The sequence below is a fragment of the Sinohyriopsis cumingii genome, chromosome 6 (genome assembly GCF_028554795.1).
Source record: "Sinohyriopsis cumingii isolate HCF-2022 chromosome 6, ASM2855479v2, whole genome shotgun sequence".
In the NCBI taxonomy this organism is placed as follows: Eukaryota; Metazoa; Mollusca; class Bivalvia; order Unionida; family Unionidae; genus Sinohyriopsis; species Sinohyriopsis cumingii.
The window spans coordinates 121,098,320-121,117,012 of NC_142966.1; the positions used below are offsets into that span (position 1 = coordinate 121,098,320).

General features: G+C 32.8%; 1 protein-coding gene across 1 annotated transcript in view; it reads right to left on the minus strand.

Moving 5' to 3' along the window:
• Positions 1–3,476: 3,476 nt before the first annotated feature.
• Positions 3,477–18,693, minus strand: part of LOC149797854 (CD109 antigen-like) — a 53,128-nt gene continuing 37,911 nt past the window's right edge. The window contains exons 26-35 of the mRNA XM_089962867.1: positions 14,465–14,703; positions 11,393–11,467; positions 10,812–11,004; positions 9,980–10,191; positions 9,395–9,559; positions 8,253–8,315; positions 7,236–7,351; positions 6,418–6,568; positions 5,801–5,903; positions 3,477–3,617 (exon numbers count right to left, since the gene is read on the minus strand). Coding sequence (XP_089818993.1) covers positions 3,526–3,617; positions 5,801–5,903; positions 6,418–6,568; positions 7,236–7,351; positions 8,253–8,315; positions 9,395–9,559; positions 9,980–10,191; positions 10,812–11,004; positions 11,393–11,467; positions 14,465–14,703 — 1,409 coding nt within the window. The 3' untranslated portion in view covers positions 3,477–3,525. The remainder of the gene's footprint in view (positions 3,618–5,800; positions 5,904–6,417; positions 6,569–7,235; positions 7,352–8,252; positions 8,316–9,394; positions 9,560–9,979; positions 10,192–10,811; positions 11,005–11,392; positions 11,468–14,464; positions 14,704–18,693) is intronic.

Consider the following 18,693-nt stretch of genomic DNA (forward strand, 5'->3'; position numbering starts at 1 on the left):
ATATGAACCATGAAGTATGACCTTTGTTTGATTTCTGTCATTTACAGGGTTGTGAGCTATAATGAATTGGAACAGAGTAAAAATGCAACATATTTATCTTGAAGTGCCAAGGAAATTCAGATGGTCATTGCAAATGTAAAATTAGATTTAAATCAGTAGCTTCAGAGGTTATCATTGTTAGCCATTTTGATAAATGAAATCAATTATATTAATGTTACATGAAGCTAGATGTGTATGCACATATAACAAATGAAGAGTTTTGATAAGAAAACATTTTATTTGGGAAATATACTAGTTGTGGAGCCTCATGTAAGTGCATAAGTGATATCTGATATATATATAGAATCTATGTTGGGTTTTGGACCAAGACAAGGAAATCCCAGTCATGGGGTTACATCATTTGTCTCCCCACGTGGCTTGCTGAGTGGGGAGACATATAATGTAACCCCATGACTGTGACTTCCTTGTCTCGCTCCAAACCCCAATTCAGATTATTTTTCTCACCCAATATTTTCCTTTAAAGTTTAAAGAACTCTTCACTAGTATAATATAGTTCATGTCGAAATGTTTACATGTGGCTCATTAATACAGATATGTTAATGAGGGCTGTGGTATGACTCTTGCATCTAAAGTACACAGTTAACACGCATGAGCAAAGAAAATTAACATAAAACATTGCATAGTAATGAGGTATTATCACATTTAATTATCACATTTAATATATGGATGTTATATGAAATTAACAATAAATAATTTATATTTATTACAAGAAACTTTAATATTCGTCAGTTCCAATTTTGAAAAGTTATATTGTAAATAATGAAACGTTACTGGGTACTCAGCTCTACTATAGTTGTACTTAGTACAAGCTGTAATGAAGAGTAACATCATGCTTTAGATTATTCATGGGTATATAACTCTCCATTTCTTTGGTGGAGGTGAAATTGTTTGTGACGTACTTGTGTTGTCCTTAATATTGATTGTAAAATTACCCCAGTGTATAAAAGACCCTCCAAATACAGACCCTAGCGGATAACCATGTGCTAAACTTTCAAGTTCACAGATTCTTTGAAAATTTATTTTTCTGTCTTGGAAATATGGCAAGTGCTACAGTGAAATTTGCTTATGGATTAATGTGTTGATGGATAAATGATTCCTTCTGGCTGGTAAGTTCATTATTTGTCATTAAATATTGTAGATATATTTTTATTAAACTGGGGCACAATGGAGATACTTAACAAAATTAGAATAAGGCATGTTTGACATAACACATTTCTGACTTACTAAGTTTTCTGTAGTTTTTAAGAGAGTTGGGAGGCTATAAAGTGTATATGTATATAGTCTATGTACATGTGTCAGTGTTTTCTGTCATAGTTCATTTCACACAGCATTGAGAATTTTATACTATCTATAGCACAGTCAATTTTCAGGGCAGCATCATTAAATGTAGCTACCAGTATATAATTTGTTTCACACGAAGTATTTAAAACTAGTTAGATAGCTTTAGCTACATTTAATGATGCTGACCTGAAAATGTACTGAGCTAGGCCTGCATATAGGATAAAATCGACATTGTGTGTGTGTGTGTCCTTGTCTCTCTCAAAATGATTTTGTATGGTGTGTTCTCAAAGATGGACTGACCATAAGTTACTATGTTTTTGTTTTATATTTGTTGTTGTTGTTTGATTTTAGAACAACAACAGCAGAAGACAACAAGGGTTTCTTTTTTAAACAGTACTTATGAGCGCGTGGACTGAGACTGGTCTGAGATGACTAGGCTGAGATAAGTAAGGTTAGCAAAACAGCTAGATTTCTCTGTCACATGGGTGAGAAATTTAAAGCTCATTTGGAATCCAGGGGTCTGAATGTTGAAACTTTGTTTGTAAGGGATGGGGCTTCTGGTATGGCTGGTAGGCAGAAAATGGAATTTTTGCTAAAATTAAAGAAGCAAACCCATTTCAAATTGATGTTCACTGTTTTCCCCATCAGCTGATAATGTACTTCATAATACATAGGAAAAATCTACATATAAGACAGGGTAGTTAAGGGTAGTTCAGAAACATTTTACACATAACCAGCTCAAACTAAAGGAGATTCATTGGTTTGCTTTTTATGCAGCATTACATGCCATGTCAGGGAAACCACTTGTATACTTCCAACAGCTAGACAAGCCAAATGAGAGGGAAAAGAGAAAGAAACTAATTGATCTTACATTAATTTCTGGCATGCACATAATAATGGATGTTGTACCAGCCTTTACTCCATTGAACCGTGTGTTTCAAAAGCACACTGTGGATTTTGATATTGTATTTTCTGCTTTGGAAAGTGTTTTTGAGGCTATAAAGAGCCAAAAGTTGTAAATCATACTACCAGACATAACTAGAGGAGAATCTGGTGAGAAAGGGTAGTGACTTTATGTACAAGGATACATTGCTATCAAACAATAACATCAAGGCTGTTTCAGAGGAAAGTTCCAAAATAATAACAGAGTTGACCAACAAAAAGTAAATTTGAACAAGATATTTCCTAAGGATTCCACAGATATAGCTTTTGCTTTAAAATCTTGAGGAATGCATCTACTGTCATGTTTTCTGAGGTATATAAGGAATCATTTAAAAATTGTGACTCAGAGCTTGATGTGAAACTCTATTATTAGGGATAAAAAAGCAGAAAATGAGACTAGAAAAATCTGTTGTAGATGCTGTAGCATGCCGAAGAAAATGGTCAGTAGCAATGTCTCCACTTCTGAAAACTCTGCAGTCAGCTGATTTGTGAAGAAGGCTTTAGGTGATAAGACAGATTTACATACCTTCATGAAATCATTTGAAAGATGAAACTTTGCAAAGACTAAGGACTGTCAGACAGATAAAAAATAGAAGAATTTTTCCACACTGTTAGGATGTGGTCATAGGAAACAAAGAGGAGAATTGTAAGGTAAAGAAAGTAATTTATTTCGTGTTTCCTGCAAATAGCAGATAAAATAGACACTGTAAATGATGTCATTTTATTTTTAGGTTGGCATATTATGATCACACAATTGGCCCACTTTTTGAAATTTCGGAAGCCAATTGATCCGATTTGTCTCAAACCTGGCTGTAACACTGCTTGGAAAAGAGGTTATAATTTTATTCCCAAAGTAATTGTCCATGCCTCCCCACTACCCACTCCAAAATTGTAGAATTGTAATATATTATCCTATGGAGCTGCATAACTTTGAACTTGATTTTTCATAGGTGTTGAAGGTTCATATTATCAGGAGTGAAGTAAACATATTGTTTGATTTAAGTGATCTGAGATGGCATATATATTTATGTCTGCCTAAAAAGCAAAGATATTTGCTTTTTGCAGATTAAACCAGAAGTTGACTACACAAGTAAAATAAATCAGAATTGTCAGAGATGAGAAGAAATTTAAGTGTATTTTTAGCTGTATGAAAATAATTAATATACTTAGAATAAAATGACACTGACTACATATAACAGTTGCAGATATAATTTTATTTAGTATGACAAACAATTAAATATTTTAGTCCCCACATCCACAGTTTCCAGAGCAAATGTCACATATGTTGGAATTTCTCAACTTTCCAGACTGGTAGAACACGGTAACTTGCTTTTCTGAAACACAGACATTGAAATAATTTTGATTACATTCAAGCTTCATTACACTTTGCATCCAACACCCAATGTATGCATTGAAACATACTTTACATCCAACACCCAATGTATGCATTGAAACATACTTTACATCCATCACCCAATGTTTGCATTAAAGCACACTTTGCATCCAACACCCAATGTATGCATTGAAACATACTTTACATCCAACACCCTATGTATGCATTGAAACATACTTTACATCCATCACCCAATGTTTGCATTAAAGCACACTTTGAATCCAACACCCAATGTTTGCATTAAAGCACACTTTGCATCCAACACCCAATGTTTGCATTAAAGCACACTTTGCATCCAACACCCAATGTTTGCATTAAAGCACACTTTGCATCCATCACCCAATGTTTGCATTAAAGCACACTTTGCATCCAACACCCAATGTATGCATTGAAACATACTTTACATCCAACACCCAATGTATGCATTGAAACATACTTTACATCCATCACCCAATGTTTGCATTAAAGCACACTTTGCATCCAACACCCAATGTATGCATTGAAACATACTTTATATCCAACACCCTATGTATGCATTGAAACATACTTTACATCCATCACCCAATGTTTGCATTAAAGCACACTTTGCATCCAACACCCAATGTATGCATTGAAACATACTTTACATCCAACACCCAATGTTTGCATTAAAGCACACTTTGCATCCAACACCCTATGTATGCATTGAAACATACTTTACATCCATCACCCAATGTTTCAATTAAAGCACACTTTGCATCCAACACCCAATGTATGCATTGAAACATACTTTACATCCAACACCCGATGTTTGCATTAAAATATACTTTGCATCCAACACCCTATTTATGCAAAAGACCACCTCAATGCTGTTCTCTCTCTCTCTCTAGTACAGCCACATTCCAAGAAAGTTTTTGTTGTTGTGTGAACCCAGAAGAAATTAATAAAAGTAACGTTAAAAGGCAAGTTTTTTTTCTCAAGTTCCACAAAAAGAGACTTTCTTGTACTGGCACTGCACATTATTGTAGCTCTACTGGACAAGGACTACAACAGCCCGTTGTCTGGCATCCACCTCTCCATTAGCACAATTTTCTTATCACTACTCATTCTAAGCTACTTAGTGGATTACATAGAATCTTTATCAACACATTCATCCCATGATCTAGTTCGTCTGAAATGAAAATGACCCTGCCCAGACCTCCATTACGGTCACAACAGTGACCACCTTGAAAATCTTGTTACTTATACCAGACTGCTCCTTGGTCTAAGTGGTTAGAGAATCCACCTCAGATGCGGTTCAAACCCCTGCTGAGTCAAACCAAAGACTTATAAAAATTATACTGGCAGCTGCCTTGCTTTGGCGATCAGCATTTAATAGGTTAGTGTTAGGTCTGGTCGGCCTTGTGTCAAGATAATGATACCGGGTGGACATGATGCTACATGTCAGCAACATGATGCATTACTGCTAGACATAACTATGAACTCACACTGCAGACATTTAGTATATAAATTTTTTGAAAATTCTTACATTGTAGGTTTGTATTTTGGAATGGGGTCATTTCGTTTGAGTAAACATGTTATTGTGGCCTTTTGACCTTGGAATGGGTAGAAGGAATTTTGTTGGCGAGTTCAGATCATGGGTTTTCCCCTAGGAAAACCGAGTGACCTAATTTCTGATCGTTTATCTGCGTAAGCATCACACCCGCGCAACAGCATTCGTTGATACGCCCATGAATGATTTGTCATATTGATACCGGGTTTTACCAAAAGTCTTCTAGCAGTATATTGGTTGTCCTAAATGAAAATGATGCCATTCGTACATCTAATATGGCAGTCACAGTTGTTAATTTGAAAATCTTATAGCTCAAGAATATTAGGCAGGGCTTAAACACTCAGAAGTTAAAAAGAAGAAATGGCATTGTCTTGTATTCCTGAAATCCTTTTGTACAGTATTGCGTCAGTCCCTTCAAGGGATTCTTCTTTTCCCATACAATTTCACTCTGAAACGACACATCTATTTATCCAGCTCTTTTCACTCTTCATCCATCTATTAATCCCTTTATCCCGTCGTTCTCCTAGATATGAACTGGCATGCAGATAAACACATTGAGTATAAATCAGACAGATACAGAAGCAGACATGTACCTGGGCTGTAGTAATCGAAGATCCGTGCAGGTACTGGATTGGCTCCAGCTATCAGACTAACTCTGTTCATATGAACATCTATACACCTTGGCTTGCTCTCCACCTTCCGAAAGGCAAAACATTAAAATTTTTACCGATTATCAATACTAGCTTCGTCATAGCTGTTCTTTTTTTTTTCCAAGCGAGAGGGATTATGTATTTGTTTGCTTTGTGATATAAGCAGCTCTTCGGAAAGTGCCCTCATTTATTGACCAGAAATAACTATTTATACAAATTAGGATGATCAATTTGTACCACTTAAACATTTTAAGAAACCAACAAGAAAATATGTCTTGTATTTACATGCAAATGATCCATGGACTAATTTGCTTGCTTTTAAACAAATGCATAAGCACTAATTTATTCGATTTGGAACGAGTGCAAACTCTCCAGCACTTTGTGCGTAAGTTAGTATTATGCATATGCTCATGTTGTCATAATTTCCATAAAGCAGTTCTTTTAGTGCTTTAGTTGTTACCTTTACTTTTTACATGGATGGTAATACTCACAAAATCTTTCATGTATGTATATTTATCTCATAAAATATAACCAGTATCTTGGTATTAGCTGAAATATACCTTGTCAAGATAGATGGTAACTTTTCTATTGTTCAGTTCAACGCGTTTTATGGTTTCAAGCGAAGTGATACTGTCTTTGTCAGCTCCAAAACCGGACGGGATTCCTATCTCTACAACTGACATTCCAGTCTCTTCTCCATCACTAATCCACCTAAAATTAGGAAACTTTAAATATGTATTAATACAATTTTTAAAAAATTGCATACGGTGAAAAACACAAGTAGAAATCAAGTTAGATTTAAAAAAATCCTCAACAGAACACTTAAGCATAGTTCTAATCCGACCATGTCCTTCAAAAATCTATACATAACAATTTTTCTTGCAAAGACTAAATCCAGTAAGAACTATATAGGTTCGTATCTCTGTAATATAGACAGATAAACTAGCTTACCATCATTAATTTCCTGGTATTGATTATTGATTCTTTAAATAGAGTTTATAGGAACGCGACAACAACAATATTACTTTGATACTTTTGTGTATTTTGACTTCTTACTAGAAATGCGAGTTTTTAAAGATTTCTTCACACTTTATTTTTATTCTAAGAGGCGAGCAGTGACACAGCTGATGATTAAATATAAACTTCTGAAAATTATTTCGGTGATATTCATCTCCATCTTCTGTCAGACAGCATCCCATCTAAGCAGATCAGGGTCCACGAAATCGTTCCATTTCAAGTTATTATTATAATAAACAAGAAACAATATGTGTCTTTTGCCGATTAGTGTCCTAAAATTGACCAAATTTGGATATAATTTTATACATTCCAGTGCTTGGTTCTTTTCAGTATAAAGTTTAAGGCAACATGTATACTTTACCTAAAGCACGCCTGGACAGTAATATCGTTTAATGACACTTCGTTTACGACTTCTACGTTCAACTCAAAGAATGGTCTTCTATTTACGTCAGATTCCACATTGAAAAACACTGCTGTCTGAAGAAAGAAAGATATAACATCACGTCATTAGGCTGGGCAGTTGACAGCATAAATTATCTCTCTTATGATGTCTCGACACGAATAAAAAATGGGCATATATTAACACCCTTGCTAACCCCTGCGTTAAAACGTATTTAGGATTTTCGTCTTATTAAGTTTCCTGTTCGATATTGACTATAGGGTGACATAACTTCGTCTATGTATAACGCTTTTTTAATACAGTCAATATGAGATATATAGGACGCGTTTGAGACTTAGGAAGTTTTCATATCACAGTTTCACATGTATTTATACCGGGTAATCATACAAATTTTTAAACGAATACCTCGTAGGAGCTGCATAACTCTTTAAAAAAATATAGTTGAGAATTACCTATATTTAACCTTTAATAGCTCTTGGCGGAGTTTTTCTGTTAATTAACGCGTACTCTTGGTTATAGAGTCGATCAGCTCGTTATTTGGCAGTGTCTTTGTGGGTAAAACACTCTCGCAGCAAAACTGTAGCATCTAGTTCACGCTACTTTGAATTTCATTACATTTTGTGTTAAAGTCGGTTTGACACGAAACCTTATACTTCATTGGTATGTTGGGGCTTTTGTGATCCTGGGAAATATTTCTGGTTTTTCAACGAAGAAGTAAGGAGTAAAGATTGCTTAATAATTCCAGTTGAAATGTTGTGTCATATTCTTCGACTAGGGGCCAAGGAAGTTCTCTATTACTCCGCCAGGATCAAAACAATGATAATGTGATGTCTCATATATATATATATATATATATATATATATATATATATATATATATATATATATATATATATATATATATATATATATATATACAGCTAGTTTAAGAACAATTTGTCATTTCGTGCTTCTATGTAATAGAGAGCCAAGAAATACCTCAATGAGAACCATTCCACTTCCTGTTGCTGTAATATACATTCTGTCGGTGTCTGGGGGAGGCTGTGGAAAACAAAATACTTCATCATCCTAATTATGATAGTAGGGGATGCCATATTAAGGACACGTAATCTAGTCGTTCATTTTCCTTCTTGAAATAAGTACATACATTTTGTAAATTGTATCCATGGACGTTGGTTCTTAAGAAGACAATTCATTTTCTCAGTTTTTAAAACATTAAACACATTAATGTTTGCATTTAATTTTATTATCCTGAATCGTTCTCGTTCAATCTAACACTTTCGCTGACATGTGTTATAATCTCCATTTTGAATGTGATGAAATTATACTGATAACAGTTTCATCACAATGACACATAAAACGAGAAATTACTTCTTTTCGTACTAGCAGTTAAAATTTATTACAACGTATAGTTTCTTCCTTGCTTATTTGAATTAAAGTGGCCAAAATACACGGTATAAGGACAAAAGTGATAACTTAAATCTGAACACAATTATCCTACATAACAATCCGTTTAAGACAGAAAACAGTAATTTCTAAAATAATGTAAAATGAGGTTAAGCATAGTACGGTGCATCAAATCTGAAAAACTGGCGAAGCGCTTTTGAGACCAACAAATAACAATTGAAATCACAGAAAGGGGAAAAAGTATTTAGTTGCATGCTGCTGTGTTAATGGAATAAAAATTGAAGAACATAATCTTAATATCTCGCAGAAAAGTATGCTTGAACTATTTACATTTGTGCAAAATCAGGCATTTTAATTTGACAAGAATATTCTTTTGCGTTTACGTCATCTGTGGGTAACTTAAACCCAACACAGTGCTTTTTCAGATTGAAATATGTGATCTTACAGCAAGCCCCCCCCCCCCCCCTTTAATGGCAGAATATGTATAAAAGTAGTTATGAACTTTATTAACCTGAAACTTCTGGAGAATTCACAAATTGCCATGAACGCCGTAAATCACTAAAAACAAAAACAAAACTAGTAATTTCGCGCATAGAACCATGTGCATAGTGAGACTCCGGGAAAGATAAAACAGAAACAGACATTGATGACAATTTTAGAATTAGTATTGTTTAACTATATGCTCACCGAAGAGAGGGGGGGGGGACACTCACGTTTATGGTTTGTAGCACGCCAGCGTTTGATGCGGTGACGCCAAAGTCGTGGGAGAATATTTCCTGGTGTCCCTTTAGTCCCGAAATCAAAATGTCAACATCAAAGTTTCGAGAATATGTCAATGCCGCAAATTCGGTCATAGCCTGTAGTGCAACAACGGTGTCCTAAAATAGATTGATAGATACGTCAATCGGTAGGTTTTATTCTGAAAAACGGGTAAGGTGTTGGTACTAAATTTCCTACCAATCGAAAAGATTGTTGTAAATATCATTCCCATAAACTAATTTGTCTCCTCCCCACGGTTCTAAAGCACATGTCGAATCTTATTCCTCTGCCATTAAATTGGGTAACATGATTTTGTAAATATCTATACCGTGTACGAATCTCTGTTCATAAAATTCCCCATAAAATTAGAACCATCCCAAAATACAAATAAATAGAACTAAACTAAAAGTAGAACACTGAAAATATCAAACTAAATTATAATACAATTAAAAACAGACATACCTATCTGAAAAGCAAATTCAGTCAATGTTACTACTACTACATCCGCCACCATAACCACCACTACTACTACAGCTAACCTGAGTCGAAGAGAATCCACCTGTTGGATTCCGTTGAGAGATGAGCCATTTCATCACCAAAAGACCGTTTCTGATGTCATTCTTGAAAGCATAGGACAGCAGGGCATAAGCCGTGGTTTCTATGTTCCTTGCATTTGCTTGCTGACAAGGAGGTATCCATACAAGTCTGTTAGAATCATCTTCGCTCTGTTGTTCCCAGTGTTTTGCTCCATCTAAAAATATAGTTAACCAGGCTCAAGTTAGCAGACTTGGTCACTTGAAAACGACTTTGCGTTCTTGACATGATCACTAAACGTTCCAGTACAGATATGAATATCATAATCTATGAGACAATTAACAAAACCATGATTACTATACTATCAATAAATGAAAAAGATTGTTTTATCCAGGTTAATCAGTCTTATTGATACGATATTTTATGATAATATACCGTCAAAGAAAATCTTTCGAGACAAAATGTTTATATAACAAAGTCAACCCTATTTTAAACGATTTTATACTTTGTTTTACTTGTGTCCATAATGTGTTTTACCTTTATAGAATATTGAATATCTTTTTCTTTTCTTTTATAGTATTTTATGACTGCATTTATTTCTCAAGGTTTATATTCCTTGATTGTTTTGGAATTTATTGTATTTTTACGTTTTCTGAGATTAGCTTTTAATCTGCATCACCAATATTGCTATGGAATGCCGCTAAACCCTAATACGATGTTATGGTATTCAAAACCACTTTGGGTTTAACATTTTGCACGTGTCTTGGCCAGCCAATAGTTTGTGTATTTATGTGTCGAAATTACCTGCACAGTATTGTCTTCATAAAATAGAATTACCTTTGATAATTGCCATTTGATCGAGTCTGTCCAAAACATCCGCAGCTTTCGTGCTACCTGCTAGTGTTAAAGCGTATGCTATAATTGCTAGTTCGAATGGCTGATATGCATGCAGATCATCGAGACTTCTTTCCATGAAGTCAATAGTTTTCCTTACTATTTGGTCAAAGTCATTGCTGTTGGATGCTGTGAACTACAAATTGATTAAGAGATTAGAGGACGGCTTACATCTGAAGTACGTGAATTTGTAGCAAATACATCAGTAGTCGATGTGAAAATAGTGTCTGCATATAAAAAATTATTTATGTATATTACGAACACGTTCAAGATGTTTAAACTAATACCTTTAAATTAAGCCTTAAAACAGCAAGTTTTATCTTAATAGATTGATTTTAGCATTCGATGTATGCATATATTTGATCACTTTTTGGTTTCTTTTATCGCTTGTTTCTCGTCAGTATTTTCAAAGCAAACTTACTAGTATATGATAATTTTAGCTAAATCAAGATTTTCTTTATTTTGTAATTGTTGGAATAAATATTGATGTGTGTTTTTGTGTCTCACTCTCTATCGAATCTTACCTGAAAATGTTTGGCCTCTAGTAAAGTAATCAATGTATATGATGCCAGATTAACGTTACCAGTGGATGAACCACCCTGTAAAGGAATGGATATTCTGTCTTAACAAATAATAATGCAATTCATTGACTTTAAAAATACAGATAGTAGTGCAGCAATGTTCGTTCTATGCAATTAAATAGTACATGATTCGGTGAAAGACCAAAGATAACCTTTTTAGCGATGAAATAGCTGCAAAGTTATAAAACTTATTCCTACATAAAACATATGCACGTCTGCAGTGCTTTCTTGTGCACATTGCATGAGCGTAGCTAAGTTTGGCGGCAAGTATAAACTCGATTTGCCCAAATAGGCAAATTGAGTTAAAAATAAACAAAATTACTAATAAAATGTTTAAAAATAATAAATATGGGCTCAGTCTGAAGTGCCTTTTCCTTATTTTCACATGTTTAATCATAAGACGTTTCCGTATTACTCTCTCAAACGTTTTGCTAGACAAATCCAATATTTAATTTGTATACATTTTAGGGATGGAGTAGATTACTTGTTACTAATACTTTTAGCACACATAAAGGTGGCTTTATCCTTTCTTCTTTAAACATTATTGGCAGCTCCACATGTCTACTGTTATGTATATTTGACTTAATTTATATTTGATTTAAGTTTATTGATTTTTTAAAATAAATATTCCATTACATGCTATTGTAATGTAACTTTTTTATATTGGATTCAACATTATCCAGAAATTCAGTTCAGTTCTGTTTGACCTGACTGGTGTTTATTTTGTGTAAACAACTAATAATATAAACTTTGTATCTAATGCTGACCTAGTTCCTGACATTGATTCAGAACCAGTAAGAGTTCTTTCCCAGAGTAAGATTCATAAAGTGAAATCAAGGCCATACTTGGAGTGCATAACATATATCATGTATCAATTAGGTTTTTCCAGAGGATTGAACGACATCCGGGCATCTGTTTTGCGTTGTAGCTAGATTTATTATTGATGTTTTGAGAAAGAATAGTCATTACATGCCTTAACACTGGAGACGTCCAGGTTAGTATGTTGTGACCAGATTTTTGGGCTAATTATTTTGTTTTCTTAATATTATTTGAATTCCAAGAGCTTTTTTTCCCTGGAAATATTTGTGCTCTAAATTAATTCTTGGACAAGGACAGTTATAAAACTTTACAAAGAACTCAAACACTCAAATATTATTTTCTGTGCTTCAACAATAACACTGCCAAGTTAATTCTGGTAATAAACCTTTATGATACAATGCTATTAGGGCAATTATTTCTAATTTTGTAAGAAGCTCATTCTTTGTTTGGATATTTATTTCAAATGTAATGTGAGAATTTCATTCTTGCTTTATGAATGTCGTGCACGTCGCAGCCGGTTCTACATACCGGGGTTCACTGTTTTGCCAGATGAATATATAATTGTTGAAAATGTATGAAAGTTTTGTTTTAACATGTTCCAATTGCATCCTAGAATATAAATTTCACCAACGCCAATCGAACGAATAGAAATAAGAAAATGATCACGTGGTCAACTATTGTCTGTGTCTACTAAATGGCACCTAGAACAACTGCTATCCATTAAAAAGAGCAAATTATCTGCCCCATCGCCATTTGATGATGATCATAGAGTCTTCCACTAAAGGATTATGCCGACTCCATTGCATCATCGTCCCCGAGTCTTCATGGAATTCAGTCCGCATCTCATTTGATGATGGCCATCACGTCTTACTTTAATTCAGTCTGCCCAACCTCTATTTCAGTGTCGTCATCGAGTCTTGATGTAATTCAGTCTGCCACATTTCCATTTCATGATGATCATCAAGTATTCCCGTAATTCAGTCTGCCTTCTCCCCATATCATAATGGTCATCAAATCTTCCTGTAATTCAGTCTGATACATCCCCATACCATGATGGTCATCGAATCTTTCTGTAATTCAGTCTGCCTCATCACCATTTCATTATCGTCATTGAGTATTCGTGTAATTCAGTCTGCACAATACCCATTTCATGATGGTCATCGAGTTTTCATGTAATTCAGTCTGCATCATCTCCATGTCATTAACGTCGTTGAGTCTTCAGGTTATTCAGTCAGTCCCATCCCGTTTTCTTGATGGTCATCATTTTTTCATCTAATTCAGCACACATCGAAAATCCAACTTGTACATAAGAGCAAAAAATATATAAAAATAAAATACTAACATAGTTCATTGCTCTTGCAGGTGATACCATTTAAGCCCTTAATTATTTAACAAGAGAAAGTAAAATTGTACTTTATAAGTCTTTATTGCATATTTCATACGCAAAAAGTTGAAAACAAATTGTTAATATATTGTATCACTATCAAATAACCTCTATGCCTGACAACAATATACTACCATCAAATCTCTAGGCCTGACTACAATGTCATGTCAAATGCAGTTTAATATCATACATCTTACGGCCTGTCGTACGTCGCTAGAAACACTCTGATCATTTTAATATATATATATATATATATATATATATATATATATATATATATATATAATATCATTTAGTTTATTCTTTGTTTGCCAATCTTCGCATCGAGGCAAAATATAATAAAATTGAAATACATGCTGCAAACTGCCAATATTTAAGCTGTAGATACAAGTGTACTATCTTGCAAGCAAAACTGTTTTTTTTGGTTTAAAAAAAAGTAACCAGCTATAGAAAACTTAAGATGTTTCATATTTTCATTATTGTTTTCAGTGTAATCGATATACTTAATCTTGTACATCAGCCTTCTTTAGGAAAATGTGTTGGAAACATTGATTCAATGGAAATTTGAGTTACTTGCTGCACACTGTATATGATGAACACTGTATATTATGAAAAATAAAAGTGATTATTTGTGTGACTTAAAGCTGTCCAGAAAATATGTCATATTTGTCTAACACAATTATATCACCTGTGACATGCAATAACATCATTAATAACTATAAAAAATGTCTCAAAGCACGGCGGACAACATTTTTTTATAGATGCAATAAATCTTAACTGAATTGGAAAACTTTCTATACAGTAGTTCCTACCTGCATGTCCGTATGAATAACTCTCCCAGGTTCAAGGAATGTTCCATTCTCAGTAGCCTGTCCCAATAGCCAGTCTATGGCTTTAGTGGCAAGAGCTGTGTCAATATAGATCAATGGACTTGCCTGAACGAAGGATTTTATCACAAATGCAGTTAACCACGTGCTACCAGCAGTGTCGCTATCTCCGAAGGCACTAAATGAACCGTCCTGTCTTTGATAAGTTAGCTCTCGCTGATAACCTAGTATTAATTAAGTGCACGAATATATAAAACTGATAGAAATTGTTTTAAAATTCTGGTCCAAATTTCGATGTCATCCTAATTATGTCTGCCTAAAGTGTATGCCAATATTTTACTAGTGTTTCCAAAAATCCTTTTCTTGTATAAAAAGTGCTTCATAATCTAAGAAAAGAATAAAATATTTCACGTTATTCTTCAAAAGAAAATATAAATTGAAGTTAACAAATGGAGACTTACATTTCAAAATTTATTTGCATGCCATTAAATATAAATAGAAAAAGGATATTTCTAGTAAAGAATAATGTCAAGTATTTAATATTATACGATGAACAAAAGAAAGAAATCTTTATTTTTATTTCATATCTTTTTGTTGACAAGTTCTAATGACATCGTGATAATAATGAAGCAGTCTTGTATAAAATAGGCAAATAATTATATAAAAAAATTAAAAATGCAATTTTTGTGTGCTTTAGATGGCAAATTACACGCTCAGCCGAAAAATATGATAAAACCGTTTAATGTTTTTACTAAACTGAAGAGAAAAATATTTTAGGGCAGAAAGCTGGAATGGTTAAGCTCAAGAATAACAGTTTAAAAAGTATCACGGTATTAAAACTCTCTCTCTCTCTCTCTCTCTCTCTCTCTATATATATATATATATATATATATACATAATGATATGGTGAATAACAGTTTCAAAAGTATCACGGTATTAAAACTCTCTCTCTCTCTCTCTCTCTCTCTCTATATATATATATATATATATACACATAATGATATGGTGAATAACAGTTTAAAAAGTATCACGGTATTAAAACTCTCTCTCTCTCTCTCTCTCTCTCTCTCTCTCTCTATATATATATATATATATATATATATATATATATATATATATATAATGATATGGTGAATGACAGTTTAAAAAGTATCACGGTATTAAAACTCTATATATATATATATATATATATATATATATATATATATATATATATATATATATATATATATATATATATATATATATATATATACATAATGATATGGTGAATAACAGTTTAAAAAGTATCATGGTATTAAAACTGTATATATATATATAATGATATGGTGAATAACAGTTTAAAAAGTATCACGGTATTAAAACTATATATATATATATATATATATATATATATATATATATATATATATATATATATATAATACAAATGATATGGTGAATAACAGTTTAAAAAGTATCACGGTATTAAAACTCTATATATATATAATACAAATGATATGGTGAATAACAGTTTAAAAAGTATCATGGTATTAAAACTATATATATATATATATATATATATATATATATATATATATATATATATATATATATATATATATATATATATATATATATATATAATACAAATGATATGGTGAATAACAGTCCTTTCAAGTGCACTGGATCCAGCAAGGGATCACGTGTGTCAGGGATTGATTAAGTAAATGCAATAAACTGACAACGAACTTTGCTAATTTAGTATCCAACTAGCTTAAGCGCTTTCGACTCTTAATGAGTCTTTTTCAAAGGCAAATACAAAACATAGACAAGATGATTTGTGTGACTTAAAGGTGATTTTTCATAAAAGTATTTTCCAGCATCCGCAACAAGTTGAAATAAACTAGTTGAAACATAATATATTTAAAGGTTTAATTCCTGTAGAAAAAGCCATGTAAAGTTTTGCAAACACAACGGTTTTTGTGTTTCATTTGCTTGTCCTATGTTTTGTATTTTTCTGATATATATATATATATATATATATATATATATATATATATATATATATATATATATATATATATATATATATATATATACTATTGTGACGTACTGAAAAGGTCAGATAATGAATGGTTGCAATTTTGTTTCAGGGGCACATGTTTTGCTGCTGTCTTTGAATCTGGCACATCTCATCGACATGGTACATAACATTGATATGAATTATTTTCTATTTACAATTTTGTTATGTATATCTATATTATCTGTAATTCATTGTAAAAATTGTGTCTATATAATGTGTATTTTGTGTTCATGACGATATTTTGTAATGGTCATCTATAGTCAATATATTAGATTCTTAATTTTTTATATACGGGATTAAAATTCTATTTTCAGATATTAGGAGTGGAGATTGCTCAAGATCGATAACTAGTTGTTGACAAAGATTTTTACGACCATTAATACTAATATTATTATTAAGACCTGTTTACGAGTTTGGGTTGTTTCCCATTGGACATGTGTGTCAGGTGGGTTCTTAGAAGAATTAAGTTATTTCCTACTGGATTGGTTTAATTAAAATGAATAGGTGGGGTATATTCCGACATATCGTCGTAACAGAGACTTAAATGTGTATGTAGCGAAAGAACTGAACGACCAGTTTCATTCCTATTCTGAGTTCATTTCTATTTCTGATTCTTGATTCATATGTCAGATATGTTTGATGGTGTGTAGAGAAAATTTGAGAGGAGACGTTTGTTAGGATTATTCATTGGAATTATAAAGTGCTCATTGGACTAGAAATTGTTCTGGGACATACTATTGTGACGTACATTCGAGGATTCAACATTCGTTTGGAACATTAGATTCTTTTGGATTCATTTAGGAGAGTTAGGATTATTTTGGATTCATTTCATAACACTGTACGTTCCTCTTACATTTTCGTCTTGTAACTTTGATAATTATTTATATTTGACAAAACGTGTTGTTTTTTCTTTTTTCTGTTACTTATATTGTGGCCATAGAGTTGTAAAAGAAATTGCGGCCTCGTTCGGGATACAACTTGTGGAAATATTTCAGATGAATCAACATTGTTTTTGAAATTTAAATTCATTTTAGTTGGAAATATTCTTGTCCCCATTTTTTGAGTTTTCATAGTGAAACGAACTAGTTTTCAAATGTCATTTACGATGGAGGGTATTGTTTTCAACCCAGCACATGAAGAAAGCTGAGTTGCTAGAACTTGACAACCGCTTTTTTCTTTTCTACATAAAATCCTCTTTGTTAAAAAGAGGAAATTAAAAATATTTTGGTCAAGTATTTGGGGGAAGAGGAAATTTTTTATGCAAATGCCTTTGGATTAATTAATAAATCTCCATCTAGTTATGAAATGAATTAAAATATTTTGAAATTTAAAAATAAAAACAGAGGTAAATATAATTAGGACAACTTCAGCTTCAAAATGAAGAAAGAGAAATGGAAATGAAAATGCAAATGCCGAAATAATAAAGTGAGAGAAAGAGAGAGAGAGAGAGAAATAAAAAAGGAAAGAGAAGTTCAAAATCAAATTCAGAAAGAAGACGGATAAAAAGAAATTGAAATGGAAATTCAGAAAGAAAGAAAATTGCAAATTAAGAAGGAAGAAAAAGAAAGTTCATAGCGGCAAATGCAAATTCAAAAGAAAAGAAGAGAGATCAATATGAAATTAAAAGATTTCGAACTGTCAAGCAGAAATTACTCCACTCATGAAAATCAGTTTTGAAGTTATTAAAAATATTATTACCCCCATTTTAGTGACAAAGATGTAAATTTTTCTGTATTTTGAAAAAATAGCTGAAAATGTGAAATTGCTAAGAAAGCACTGGATTTTTTTACTAGAGAGCGTACGTATTGGCAAAGTTGGTGAAGTTTGCACTTCGCTGTCAGTAGAAGCAAGTGCTGATTATACGTGAGGCATATCGACAAAAGTTTCGGAATTTCAAAAATAAAATGGCCAAACCCATGACGCGTTTGCTAGAGAAAAAGAACAACTATTTGACTGGTGGCGTGCATCAAAAAAGATCGGTAAAGACTGACAAGCTTTGAAAACTCATACCCGTCCAAGAGTTCAAGAACTGTGTCCACAGTTAGATCAAGACTTACCTTGATGAAAACCATGTAAACACTTGGCTAATCACAGTAAGCTCACAAAGTTTCATTTGTCAAGACGTTTTCCTCTCAGCATGTTTTTAATA